The following is a 15,198-nucleotide window of genomic DNA, read 5'->3' as shown; positions in this document are numbered from 1 at the left end:
TAATAACTTGACAGTGTTTTTATGTGATCATTAGTGCATTAACTGGTGGTATATTGTATTTACACTCTGCTCAAACCTGTGGTGTGTGATTGATTTTTTTGGGGGGGCGGGGGGTGGATAATGTACATGTAAACCTAGAAAGGAAAAATCAAATGCACAATTATAAAATGGGGAATAACTGGCTGGGTGTTAGTACTACTAAATAAAGATCTGGCAGTTATAGTGAATCACAAATTGAATGAGTCAACAATGTGATGCAGTTGCGAAAAAAGGCTAATATCATTCTGGGATATATTAATAGGAGTGTGATGGGTAAGACACAGAAGGCAATTGTCCTGTTTTACTTGGCACTGATGAGGCCTCAGCTGGAGTACTGTGTCCAATTTTGGGTGTCACACTTTAGGAAAGATGCGGCTAAATTAAGAACATAAGAATGGCCCTACTGGGTCAGACCAAAGATCCATCTAGCCCAATATCCTGTCTACCGACAGTGGCCAGTGCCAGGTGCCCCAGAGGAAATGAACAGAACAGGGAATCATCAAGTGATCCATCCCCTATCACTCATTCCCAGCTTCTGGCAAACAGAGGATAGGGACACTATTTCTGCCCATCCCGGCTAATAGCCATTGATGGACCTAGCCTCCATGAATTTAGCTAGTTTTTTTTAACCCTGTTATGGTCTTGGCCTTCGCAGAATCCTCTGGCAAGGAGTTCTACAGGCTGACCGTGCATTGTGTGAAGAAATACTTCCTTTTATTTGTTTTAAACCTGCTGCCTATTAACTGGAGAGAGTCCAGAGGAGAGGAACAGAAATAAGCGATTTAGAAAACCTGACCTATAAGGAAAGGTTTTAAAAAATGGGCATGTTTAGATGAGCAAAGAAGACTGAGAGGGGGACTGGATAACAATCTTCAAATATGTCAAGGGCTGTTATAAAGAGGATGGTGATCAATTGTTCTCCATGTCCACTGGAGGAAGGACAAGAAGTACTTGGCTTAACCTGCAGCAAGGGAGACTTAGGTTAAATATTAAGAAGAAACTTCTAACCTTAAGGATAGATAAAGTCTGGTGTAGGCTCCAAGGGAGGTTGTGGAATCCCCATCACTGTGGGCTGGACTAGATGACCTCTCAAGATGCCTTCCAGCCCTACATTTCTGGAAGTTCAAGTTCAAAGAATGTTTTATTGAAGTATGGAAGGATGACAAGGAATGTATCAGAGCATTAATAAAATAATTACTGGGGTATTTTTAGATTGAAGAAGTGTGTGTGTTACTGACCTCTAAATACCCCTGTGATGCTGGTAGACCAGATGCCAGCTCTTGCCAAGGCTACAGGCATCAGCTCAGCACTGACAGATTCATGGCAGGAAATCAGACCAGCTCACCTGTATTTTAGTATTGTTTAAGATAGGTGTTAGACTTGAAAGGATGTGGTTAAACGGTATGGAATCCTTATAAGTTGCTGCATGTATTCATCTTACTTGTGATGTCTGTATCCTATGTTCTAGGGTAATATGTAAGTTTTGCTTTATAACCGTAAAAATGCCTGCTCTGAACTTGTGAATACATGCAAAAAGAATGGTTCCCCTGCCCATCAAAGACTATTCCCTGCCCACAAATGGGCTATTCTGAAATATCACAATACATAGACTGTGTCAATGGCCCCCATAGATCATTGAAGGTGCTACATGCAAGAAAGCTTGTGATGTTAGCTTGAATTCCGGAAGAAGGAAATAAAGAGGACCTGACATGAAAATTCTTCATCTCTTTTCTGTTTGGACTCTCACAGTGCTGGAGCTAGGAAATTAAAGTAGAGATCCCCATGGTCAACCTGAGTTAGCCCTAAAAGACATTCAGTGCTGACAGGTTACCTCTGTTACTTTTTGGAACCATAGACTGTAACACATTTGTGTATATATGTTGCCTGCTTTAACTTGTAACTAACTCTCTCATTTCTTTTTCCTAGTTAATAAATCCTTATTTAGTTTACTATGGGATTGGCTACAAGTGTTTTTTGGTATGAGATCTGAGGTACAGATTGACTTGGGGTAAGTGACTGGTCTTTTGGGACTGTGGGACTGTGAATATTTTGTGATCTTTGGTATTAGTGACCATTTATCACTAAGTCCAGCTTGCCTGAGTGGCAAGATACAGGAGTGCCCAAGGGGACTGTCTGTGACTCCATGGTAAGACTATTAGTGTTTCAGGAGTTCACATGTGTTCCTGGGTTGGTGAAATCTATAGAACATACCATCAGTTTGGGGTGTCTGCCATGCTTTTTGCCAGTCTATCCTGAGGTTGGCACTCACAGTCATGAGTCATTCCGGACAGGGTGACAACTCCATTCAATTTTTAAATTGAGGTATGGAAGTCTTTCTGGCTATATGAATTATTTTCTAGTACTACTGTAATGTCAGAAATCACAAACTTTCATAAACATAAACTTTCAAGCGATGTGTACTTTATTAACAACAGTACATGCCAGTCACAAGAGTCAGCAACTTACAGATGACTTTGACTTTACTAGTGACACACACCATAACTTTGTGCAAAAAGTGCAGTATACAGACTAAATGACAGTACGTGTAATCAAAACAATTGTGTTATTTGAGCTCTTGTCTGCTGGAGTAGAGTGCAGTGGGAACTGATGAGTGGAGGGTTGGTGGCTAAAGGAAGGGGCTGGAGGGTATGATCCCTCTCAGAAACACATATTGTCCATTCTCTGGAGTGGGTAGAACTACTGCGGTGGTGTCCTTGGTGCCCCCTGGTCAACAACTTGTTCAAACAGCTGGGTAGATGTAGTATGTATTTCTGTGCATCTCCATCCTTCCTCCTTTCTAGCAACTGTTCGCACCACTCTTTCGTATCCCTCATGTTTTGATTGGAGTCCTGCATGGTCTCGGAGAACGTGTCCTCATTTGAGCACTTCGTTTAATCTCTGATTGCAAACAGTTCTGAAATTGTTAGTGGGATTCTCCCCAATGAGATTGCCAATAATGAAATAGAGAATGGTCATTAGGTTGGGTAGTGGTGGTGCTGGCAGCCCATGATAACTGTTGTAGCTACTCAGAATTTTCCACCTCGTACAGTAATGAAGGTGAACAGTGTTTGCAGCCATACTGGGGAGAAAGCATTTGCCCATATATTCTGCCTTTTCATCAGCTTTTTCTTGCTAGCTAACATACAAGGTATGCATTTGCTAAGTGTATGGGTATATCTGCCTACATTATGGTTCATTAATTATCACTTGCATCTTCTAGAGTCTCTCTCCCAAGAATGAAATATGTGTCAGCCTGAGCCATTTAAACTGGGTCTGGGGGTCTAGCTGGGTACTGAACGGTTCCTGGTTTTCGGCCAACTTGCAGTATTCTGGGTTATTGCCAGTTTCCTGCCTGATGTCAAATGCCACAGCGGGTGGGGAGGTGCTGCCTTTTCCTCCTCCTCTCCAGGACGTGAAGTGTTCTCATTAGTTACATGGAGAGGTGGCAGGTGCCCTGCTGAATGTAGCATCTAGTTTATTACAAAAAAGCACTAATAATGTGTTGATGCCAGAGCTAGTATTGTTCTCCTTTGCTTTCTGGTACTTTTGTCTCAGCTCTTTTTCCTTTGCATGGAATTGACTTGGAATCTAAGGGTACATCTTCACTACCCGCTGTATCGGCGGGTAGCAATCGATTTATCCTGGATTGATATATCGCGTCTCATTAAGACGCGATCTATCGATCCCCGAACGCGCTCACCGTCGACTCCGGAACTCCACCAGAGCGAGCGGCGGTAGCACAGTTGACGGGGGAGCCGCGGCCGTCGATCCTGTGCCATGTGGACCCCATTAACTTTCAATGAGTCTTATGTTCCTAAATGCCCAAGCCACTTTTGAGACTGGAACTTAGGCACTTTTGAAAATGTTATCCGATATCTTGTTCTGGAGAGTAGTGGAACTAACTTGATCATAGGTATTTTAGTTCTTATATTGGCCAGTATGGAAGAATTGGCTGAGAACCTGGACATTTAGGTAATGCTGTTCACAGAAGAGCATGGTACTAAGAATAGAGGATGAAAGCACTAGTATAAAGATAATGAACTTTAAAAATAAATAATAAAACCCCTATTTAAGTCTATACTTAGGATTCCATGAACATGAACTGAAGTAGTTAATATCTGAAGGGATTAATCTTCAAGGCACAACAGAAAACAAATGGAAGGAAAATGGAAAGTAGTAAGACCAATATGGTTATACTAGTGGCTTTTAAAGGCCTAAAATTAAAAAGGGATTTTTTTAAGTGTGTAGCAGAGGGGAGATACTACATGGGGTAATAAAGATATGTAAAGTCAAAACTGAAAGGGCATGAATAGATTGCAGTGGGTGTCAGTTCTTATGCAATCCAATCAGCTTAATGTTCTGAAAGGTTTGTGAAAATGTGCATGTAACAAATCCATTGGGCATTAAGAATCTTATTAGGAGAATTCAAATAGTTTTACTTATTGAATTTGAAAGGTAAATTTTCACAAATGAGTATTCAAATTGAACATGCAATTTGCAGTTCTCCAGTAATGAATGCATTTTCCCCAGTATATTCAGCCATTTGGATCATGCATTCCTGAACATTTTGTCACTGTTTTGTAGATTCTGCTTTGACAGTTCTGCAATTCTTAAAGTACATGTATCACTGTTAGAGGGCAAGTTGCGCTTTAGATCTCTTTAGTTTCTCTTAGTGCAACCTGTCATCAGAGAGGTGCACTCATCTTCACCCATCTCAGGTGGAGCCATGCAGTCCTATCACTACCATGCTGCACTCCCCATCCCCAGTTTACCAACTGTGATAACATGACAGATTCACCTGTGCATGGCACCTGTAAGCCTTTTTCCTCCAGGAATCTGAGCAGTGGCTGATTAAAATGACTCAGAAATAGGTTTTTCAAAACAAAGTATTATTTATTCACCCAAAGGTATGTAGCAAGCAGAGAAAAGGGATAAACCCAACACCCGGGTCTTACCTAAACTTTATTCCTTTGCAAGTTTTAATTGCAAGGAAAGAATATAGACATCCCTACCCTTGAACTGGGAGAGACAAATACCTCTGCAGAACTCTCTGAGAGACTCACCTCCAGTTGTAGCTGCCCATTTGCCCCCTTTCCTCTTTTTGGGTCAGGGTCTTTAACCTAAAGCTTGGCAGGTGGCCATTTACCAGTTAAAAGCACCCCCATTGTTCCGTTAATGACCCTTGGTATTCTTTCTGGGGGTACTTTATTTTTGTCATTGTTTTGATTTGTTTCCTGTGTGTATACCCCTATCAGCTTCCTTTGATTTAACTCCAAGCAGGTAAATTGAGGTGCATATATTTATGAAATATACAGATGGCTCCCTCATTCTCCATAACATATATTCATTATTTGCAATGTATTTGTATTGCGTATTACTGTATTTGTTTCATTCATTTTGGACACAAAAAGCCCATCATCTGGTGGCAAAGCAGCAAAACAAAAGATGATGGAAGGACCAAAATGCCCATATTGATTTTTGTGCTCACATTCAAGTCCAGAGGGGACCATACTACTTAAAGTTATACAAGGTGTACAAAATATTTGTCCTTGAGTTACTTTCAATGGTTAAAATATTATCTGAGACAAAACATTGTATAGGTAAAGAGTCAAAGAACATAAATATAAATTTATGAAGACAAGTTGTTACCACTGAATTGTGTATAGATCTGTACCCTAAAAGATGAGAATACTACATCATCATACAACAGCAAATTGGAGCCTTTGTCTTTAAGAGGAAAATGGCGATTATTGATTCAGCTTGAGGTTTTTATGTTGCTAAGTGAAACCATTCTTATAGTTACAGAACTCTTTTATACAGTGATAATGGAGCTAAGGTTGGGAGCATTTTCACTCCTTGAAATTCCTGATATTTGTGTATTTAAATTCCTAACATTAATGATGCCCCAATGTAGTTTTTGTATCAATGTCATATTTCTACATCAGTCTCTTCATTCTGTTTGCTTTTCTTGTCACAGAATTCAGTAGTTCTGCAGTATTATGGACATTTTTAAAGATGTATAACTAAGGTTCTCTGCTAAAGTACCTCACTCCAGCAAGAGTGTTGCACTGATCACTTCAATAAACCTAACGTTAAGGGCCAGATTTTCAGTCAGTTGTAGGGTTGTACAATTGTGTATACCTGCGATTTGTAACCTTGCAAATTCCCAACTTCTTAGACCACACAAATAGGAATGCATAAATTAGGGATTTGAATAGGAATATATGAGAGAGTATTCTAAAATAGGCCAAAACCTCACTGGGATATATGATCCTGGCTGCAAGTGCCAGTTGGAATGTGTCTAAGTAGTTAGTAGTAAAATAGCAGCTGGTATGCTTTTTGTGAATGAAGTCTTATATATTCTATTAGAATGTGTTCAAACCATACAAGGCAAAATGCCCATACTTGCTTGGCACACATTAATTAGCAGATAATTGGTGCCAGGCGAATTTCTGCTAACATTTTATTCACTATTTTTTTAAAATAAAAATATGCAAATTAAATGTGCTATTTTCATCTCCTATTTTACTGTTTTGGTTTATATGTGTGTACCATTGTCAATCTAGTGATTGGAGTAATACAAATATTTGTAGTTTTTTTTTGTCCTCTAGTGGCTAACATGAAAAGTTCTACCACCAGAGCTCCCACGTGTACAGTAACTCCTCACTTAAAATCGTCCTGATTAACTTTGTTTTGTTGTTACGTTGCTGATCAATTAGAGAACATGCTCATTTAAACTTGCACAGTGCTCCCTTATAATGTCATTTGGCAGCCGCCTGCTTTGTCCACTGCTTGCAGAAAGAGCAGCCTGTCGGAGGTAGCTGGTGGGGACTTGGAACCAGGATGGACCGGCAGCCCCCCTATCAGCTTCCCGCTCCCTTAAGTTCCCTGTGGGCTGCTGCCCAGCAGGCTATCAATTGCCGGCAGTTCAGCTGTCCCTCCCTTCACTGCCATGTGCTGCTCCTGCCCTCTGCCTTGGAACTGCTCCTGGGAGCTTCCTGCTTGCTGTGGAGGGGGAAGAGAGGGGCTAATATCAGGGTGTCCCCCTCACCCCTGCTTCTGCCCCCTGCTTACCCCATTTCCATAGAGCGGGGGGTGGGGGAGAGCGACCACGACAGGGCTCAGGATGGAGGGAGCGTGCTGGCAGCAGCTGCTGTCTCAACTTCCTGGTCTACTTAAAAAGGCAATCTACTTAGAGTGGTTCAGCGTACTTAAAGGGACAATGTGTATCTCTCTTTCTCACACACACACAGGGGATGTGTCTCTGTCTGCCGTGCTGTCTCCCCCTCCCTCCATTCATGCTGCCTTGTAGAGTATGAGGCTACATTAACAACAATGTGTTAACCCTTGAGGCCTCAGCCGAGTTCTACTTCATCATTTAGCAGTATGGCATTCCCTGGGAAATATCCCACTCTCTGACTTCACCACCTCCAGGGACGGCTCCAGGCACCAGCGCTGCAAGCACGGTGCCTGGGGCGGCAAGCCGTGGGGGGCAGCGTGCCGGTCGCCATGAGGGCAGCAGTCAGGCAGCTTTCAGTCCACTAGTCACGCGGATTCGGCGGCATTTCTGTGGGTGATCTGCCGGTTCCGCGGCTTTGGCAGCAATTCGACGGCGGGTACGCTGAAGGCGCGGGACCGGTAGATCATCCACAGAAACGCCGCCAATGCTGCGTGACCAGCGGACCGAAGGCCACCTGACTTCCGTGCTTGGGGCAGCAAAAAACATAGAGCCGCCCCTGACCACCTCAACCAAGCTTCACAATCATCATTGCTATGTACAGTATTAAATTGTTTGTTTAAAACTTATAGTGTGTGTGTGTATGTGTATGTATATGTGTGTATATATATATATATATATATATATATATATATATATATATATATAATCTTTTGGTGAAAAAAATTTCTCTGGAACCTAACCCCCCATATTTATATTAATTCTTATGGGGAAATTTGATACCCTTAACATCGTTTCGCTTAAAGTTGCATTTTTCAAGAACATAACTACAACGTTAAGCGAGGAGTTACTGTATTGGATTTTGTGGAACATTCCACATTTGAGTTGAATTGGGCTGGTAATTCTTCTGCACTACCAGCGCAGATAATATTCTGCACGTGTTTGTGAGAGAGGGGCTCCATCCATATATGAAGCCTAGGTGGAGGTCTGTGGCATATATGACAACTTCCTGCCATATCCTTGGGTGACCTTATTCAATAAAATGTAAGTATCTTTGGGGTCCATTGTATTAAATGAATGGTGATTGTGATCTACTCCCTGAGGGCAGGCTGCCACAGCTCCTCCAGGAATCAAAAACAGTGGATGGTGGTGAAGATTATAATACCCCCCAGAAAGGTACCACCTCCCAGTAAGGCTTACATATATTAGTTCAAACTGGATTATTCAGAGACCAAGAGACAAAGGCAAGATTTTTGGATAAATAGCCTGAGTTTACACTGACTTGGGGCTCTTCTTCCTGATCCAACAGATGGACAGGACTTTCTTTCCAAGAGATGCCCCAACCCTGGAAGAAGAGTTGGAATGACTTTTGCCAACTTGAGCCCCATAATCCTGCGTAGTCTCTTGTGAGCTTTTAGCATGCATATAGAAACGTTTGGGTCTTTAAATATATTTTTTCTGTAATGCTTTTATCTGAAGAATAAAAGTGCTTGCTTAGAAAGAGCCATGTGGTAACTTGTAACTGCTAGTAACACACTAGTCATAGCTCTTGAAGAGACTGCAAAGTACACATGCTGGCCTTTTAGGCGACTGGCTTGCTGGAGATACCGCAGTAGATGGCAGAGGACTGTGCGGCCTTCACACCCCTCTTCAGAAAGGAGTGGAACAAGGGTCCCTAGGCAAAGATAGGTGATGGCTGGAAACCTGAAAGCGGGAACTCATGGAGTAGACCATGAACGGGGGAATACAGATGCAGTTACTGTGAAACTAATACTGTCCACTAAACTTTTGAGACAGGAACTGTGATTTCTGTTCTTACCTATATTGACTGGTCCACATATAAGGTAGCAATTACTCCTGTGATTGGCAGAAAAAGGTTGCCTCTTCCCTCCCTTTTTTGTTGCTTCTTGATGCAGTAAGAATGTTCGAAAGGTGTGTTTTCCCAAAAATGCCCCATTTCCCTGTAGCTGATAAACTTAATCATAGAATTTTACCAGTATGTGAGTCTGAGCGGAATTTTATTCCAGCTCATGCATCATTATCCAAACTGTTAAGACATCTGGAGTCGGTGTGGTGTTTAACCACTAGTGATGCAAACCAGAAAGAACATAGCTTAACTTTATTGATTTGGATTATATAGTTTGAAAATAAACAAAAACCCCAGGCATAACCTTTCCTCTTTTAGGAAAGGAACACTTATTTGTCCAATACCAGGCAGGATTTTCAAAAGTACCTGAGTGATTTAGAAGCATGAGTTCCACTGAAAGTTATGTAGATGCTATTGAAAAATCCCACTCAATGTTTTTTGAAAGCTTTTTTTTGAAGGTGCTCAGAAACCATGGGGATAAGTTCAGTGCAAGAGCCTAAACAGAGTAGAACACAGTGAATATTCAGACTTGACAATTATGGGGGGAGGGGGAATCTTTGTACATGTAGACTAAGTAAATTGAATGTGGAAGAGAAAGATTTAGGCATGGAATAGTACTGTCACTTTTTTAATACTTTGTTAATTTTCCAGTGAAGTTGAACCACACTTCAAACCGGTAGCTTTACTGTTCTTCCCCTTGCTACCCCTTTTGTTAAGTGATCTCTGTATTAATTAGTTGATGCTGCCTTTTTTCCCTGTGAAATTCAAAACAAGTAAACTTTTTTTTCCTCCCAGGATTCATTTGTGATGTTCTGATGTGCTGTTGAAAGGAAAAGAACAGCGTCTGTTACACACTGACACTTCAAAACGCTCCTGCTAATGTATTTTCAAACTCATTGAATTATCATAGAAATTCATCATGGGAGGAGCTGTGAGTGCTGGGGAAGACAATGATGATTTAATTGATAACTTGAAAGAAGCTCAGTATATTCGCACTGAGAGAGTGGAGCAAGCCTTCAGAGCAATTGACCGTGGTGATTATTATCTAGAAGGATACAGGGACAATGCTTATAAAGACTTGGCTTGGAAGCATGGAAATATACACTTATCAGCACCTTGCATTTATTCTGAAGTCATGGAGGCATTGAAACTTCAACCAGGATTATCTTTTCTGAATCTCGGTAGCGGAACCGGATATTTGAGTACAATGGTGGGATTAATATTAGGTAATTTCTTTTTTATTTTAAACATATATGAAATGTTGGTTACTGAATACAGATTCTTAGATTAACACGTCAGCATCTTTGCCAGGGTTTTGTGATTTAATGTGTTATAGTTTTTAAGTAATGTAATGAAAAAAGCATAGAGTTAAGAATTTGGAATGTGGTTTCAGAATATTGTGAAAGAGCTGCTAGCTAATTCTTAGAAAAACTGTTATTGAAAAGCATTTTTTAAGAATTGATTTTAATGAAAACAATATTTTTGCTGTTTAAGCCTCAGCCACAGATTAACCTTCTGTAGTCACCTGAAGCTGCAAGCCTTTCTGACACCACCGTAATTCCCACACAAGCCAAATGTTGAGTCACAAAGAATATTATGATTTTCAACAGGGAGTATGGAAACCATTATTTCTAAATTTTTCTGCAGTTTAAGTTCACTAAGGACTCTTAAAGATTGTTGCTCACATAGAAGGCAAGAAATGTATATGCTTAGGACACAAAGTAAACTGCTCTTCACAAAATAATCTAGATTAAATAACAGCATTAGTAAATTTTATGGCAGATATTCACTGCTTAAGACTGGGTTTTTTTTAAGCTAAGTTACCTGTGTAGTTTACTACTCATCCTCTCAACTGTACTTAAATAAAGCTGTGCTACCAGCTGAAAAGAAAATGTGGTATGTCGTTGCTAACTGAATTTAATTTTAAAACTGTACCTTAGAGAGCAGAAAATGTACATTAAAATGCATTTGTTTTCAAAATGAAAAACTAAGCTCTAGTGCTGATTTTTATAAATATCCTCAGATGTTTTCTACCTATTGTAATAATTTTGCATTACACAACAGAATTTCATTTATTTTGGTAGTGGGATGTAAGTGTGACAGCCACATTTTTCTTTCACTAAATAAATATTTGTATCTCTCAGTATTGTTTTCTAGTTAAGGAAGCACTACTTTTACTGCTACAACAATCTTACAAAATGTGTACTTTTTCCAGTATATGGAGTTCTTGAAGTCTTGGATTACTCATTTTTACAAATAGAGATAATGGAGAGCAGAAAACCATTAAGGGAAGCAGATACTATTCTGAATGGGAGGAGAATGTGTAACAAATTTAATCTGTCAATTCACTTCCAAGAGGTGTAGGATTCCTTCCAATTTAATGTAAACAAAAGTCAAAGAGCTGATTCAGTGCTCCCTCTTGTGGAAACCGAGATTCGTTTCCTTACCCAATACAATATAGTAAGCAGTAATGCTTCTGGTGAAATATTCATTCATAGGTATAAACTCAAAATTCCAGTACATGCTGTTAAAAGAATTATAGCATTTCACTTTGTTCATATAATGTACTGTACCTCTTGTGCTAGCACTCTATTTATGAGCTTGGGGAGTTTTATCTCTATGGGAGATGATAATATAGGCAATTTTGTATGAGTTCTTCCCCAGTAGCTGTTAAAGTATAAATATACATATAATATGATTAGAGACTACTTCCTCTTTTGTTTGCTATTAGCCCTGTGCGCAGATCCATAAATATTTCCCGCAATCATATCAAGAGTGAAGATGATTAAATAAAGCCCTTCGTCTTGATATTTATTTGTTTTATTTGGCTAGGGATCCTCTGCACCTGCTTCTCTATATGAGGTTGTATTTACCTTATCTAACTAATCTCTGTGGGGTCAGGAGTGTATGATGTGTGCTGCCTGGCCTGCCGTCTCCTCACCCAGCACAATTCTGACTCTGAAGAGTGACCTGTGCTGGTTTCCAGAAAGTGAATGAAGAGAACTAAGTAGTGAAAGTGACTGATTTCTCCCCACCTTTTCACATGAGGGGTGAGACCTGCAGCAGAGGGCCTTCTAACTGTGTGAATCAGCAGGCACAACCTGCTCTGCAGTTCTTAACTCCAGCGTGGTTAGTCAGATTTATAGTAATATTTGAACAAAATATTTTTGAAAAGGAAGGTTTATTTTACTGGTTTTAATAAAGGCAGACCCTTTGTGGAAAATGGAACCTTTACACCTTCTCAAAATGGAGCCTATTGTTGCAATTTGTACTGTATTGGGTTAGTTAGGAAGCCGAAGATTGTTTGTCAATGGTTGGGTATCTGATGGTTCAGTATAGGGTGGGAGTAGTAGTGTATACCATATTGATGTTTTAGTCAGAGATTAAGTTTAATATAAACAGAAGGAAGATAATACACACGGAAAGCATAGTTTACATAATTTTAATGATCAGTACAAACGAATCCTTTGATTTCTGTAATTGAGTATTACAAGGTATTAGAACTGCAAACACTTTTCCAAGACTTAATAATGGTGGTAGATAATTGATGAGGTTAGTATAATCACATTGTGAAGGAAATGAATATTACTCGAGGAAGTAACACAAAAGTTAGGGTAGTGTCAGTTTTTATGAATTGGTAAGACTGTTCTGGAATAGCATATACAGTCATATCCTTAAATTGGAAAAGCTAATGAGAATAGTGTTACCAGCTCTGTTTTGTTCAATATAACACATAGCAATACTGAAATGTATGTATAATTACACTCCATATTTTGGATAGTCATGTTGCTGCAGAAACTAATTGCTGCCTCATAGCACGTTGGTCATGAAAAGTTCTAGTATTACACACAAATGTTCCTCATTACCCTGACAGACACAAAATTCAAAAAATGTGTTTGATATTTTTCATGATTGTCTTGAAAAGTGGTAAAAATTAATCTGTTTGGAAATGTGCATGAATTTTGGAACAGATGGCGGTAACTGTAATTGAAAACAGCTAAGAGTGCAGCAAAAATACTAGACACATGAAAATAATTTAGGAGGTTAGGTTAGGGGAATGTGAATTCATTTATAGTAAATTATATTTGAAAACCTGCTGTGATTCCCAGGAAAGATTTTCTAAAATATTCTGTTTTGAAAACACTGACACCTCTTACAAAAAATGAACAATGCTTGCTAGCTACTTCTAATTACTAGTCAGAAACTTTTTTGTTAGAATGATATTCTGATGAAGAATACCCTCTTTCTATGGGAAAAATTCAGTTTTGCAGAAGAATTTTCATTTTTCCATTGGCAGCTGACATTCTGATTTTCCCAATCTGGAAGGTGTTTGTCAATTTCACTTTCTGCTGGCCCAAAGTGCTCTGCTAGAAGGGCTGAGCAGGAACCAGGGTTGGGGCGTGAGGGCTGGTGGAGTGGCTGGGCTCTCTGCCTCCCAGGCAATGGGTCTGAAAGGCAGTTTTCTTACAAGAAGATGAAAAACAATTTTTTGTTTTTGTTTTCCTAAAATGGAATATTTTTTGAAATGCTTTCACACACACACTTTCCTTTTTGCATTTTGTCCTGGTTCAAGTGTAAATTTGTTTTTAAAAATATTGAAAATTTTTACAGGAAGGGATTTCACATTTTACAGCCAGCTTTACTAGTAATGCAAAAGACAGAAAAGGGAAGCAATGAGCTAAGTTAATAAAGGATGTATGCGTACCAACAGGACACCTTTCAATGCTGTGAAAGCAGGTATCTCCCTTGTGGAGCACTCTGCCTCCTGTAAGTCTGCCAGCAGGAAAGCTTTATGAGCAATGCATGTAACGACCTCTTTTGGATCCACTTTGTTCATGGTGTACAAGACGTTCTAATTTCATGCTAAGAATTACAGATGTTGTTTAGCATATTGTGGTGATGTTGCACCATTAGGTCACGCTTAGCAAATGGAATGTATTCGTTTTTTTTCTCCATAAAAGACAGGCTTTGCTGCGAATCTGCTATTTATTTTTATCCAGGGTACTTAAACATCGGAAATACTTCTATATTTTTTTCTTTAAATGCTCACAATACCTCTGTTCTGCAGAAAAAATCCTTATGAATTTCCCTGGATGAATAATTTTTTGTTACTGAAATAATAATTCGAGGATGCTTCTTGTATTAATTAAGTGTTGGGCTAAATAATTCTAAAAGTAAAGGCTTGGGGCATAGTGATTACTGAATTAATAGAATGCAACCTCTACTTGCTGTTTGGTTGAAATGTGCTTTTTTTCCTCTTCTCTGCGTGGATACTAAAATCTCTGTTCTGTGGGCTGCCTATTACATATTGAATTCCTATCTCTCTATGCCCACAACAAACATGGCCACCTCTTTACCCTGGCAACCCCCCTAACTCTAGTCTTAATGTCGCTCCTTGCACCTCTCTACTTTAGAAGAGTGGACTTATCCCTTTTACCACAAACTGAAATTCATTTTCAAGCTGTTTGTTAAAAACATATGATTACTAAATGAGTTGAAAGGATAAGGAGTTAAGTTAGAAGTGAATGTGGTGGACATGTCAGTGGGATTAATCTGAATAGAGACTTGCACAAACGCTGTACTGTTGTAGATCAATACTTGTATAGCACTTTAGTAGATTTCTGTGGTCCAGTTGGCTGAAGGCTAATACCCCATACGGATTCAGGAAACTGCATAATTGAGAAATTTGTATAATTATGGGTATAGACATGCGCATACTATGCTGAATCTCTATGCCATCATCGGTTGAGATGATTCCACGTCAATATAATATGCTTTAAATTTACCAACTTTTAATCCTTCTACAAACAAATACATTATAACCATCAACACCTGCTGTCTTTAAAAATTTGTGCCACTCTAAAATCTAATTAAAAGACTAAGAAAAGATCAGACTTACTGCCTTATGAACGTTCTCTTATGAAGGCTAATAAGAAAAATGTATTTGTGCTTTCTTTGTGGTAGTGTGGGCATGTTAGAACAGGAAATAGGGAGCCAGAACTCCTGGGTTGTACTCCTGGCTTTTTCACTGGTTCACTAAATAATCATGTGCCTTAGTTTACCCATCTGTAAAAAGTATAAAAATATCCCTTTTTGTAGCCGTGATGGAGGGCTT

At 39.5% G+C, this 15,198-nt stretch overlaps 1 protein-coding gene across 11 annotated transcripts in view; it reads left to right on the top strand.

Moving 5' to 3' along the window:
* Nucleotides 1-15,198, top strand: part of PCMTD1 (protein-L-isoaspartate (D-aspartate) O-methyltransferase domain containing 1) — a 91,801-nt gene that overhangs the window by 42,221 nt on the left and 34,382 nt on the right. For 3 of the 11 annotated variants that reach the window (XR_010598866.1, XM_008168517.4, XM_065585546.1), the window contains exon 2: nucleotides 9,879-10,309. The exons of 3 other annotated variants lie outside the window; for them this stretch is intronic. Coding sequence is in view for 5 of the 8 variants with exons in the window: in XM_008168517.4 (XP_008166739.1) it covers nucleotides 10,003-10,309 (307 nt within the window). In the remaining 3 variants the exon portion in view is untranslated. Of the gene's footprint in view, nucleotides 1-1,965; nucleotides 2,048-7,939; nucleotides 8,261-8,281; nucleotides 8,623-9,878; nucleotides 10,310-15,198 lie in introns of those variants that run through there. 5 more of the 11 variants (XR_010598867.1, XM_065585545.1, XR_010598868.1 and 2 more) reach the window with 4 other exon arrangements.

This window comes from Chrysemys picta, chromosome 2 (assembly GCF_011386835.1).
Source record: "Chrysemys picta bellii isolate R12L10 chromosome 2, ASM1138683v2, whole genome shotgun sequence".
Classification (NCBI taxonomy): domain Eukaryota; kingdom Metazoa; phylum Chordata; order Testudines; family Emydidae; genus Chrysemys; species Chrysemys picta.
Note: the sequence above shows the minus strand (reverse complement) of the source record. Positions and strands in the feature narration are given on the sequence as shown.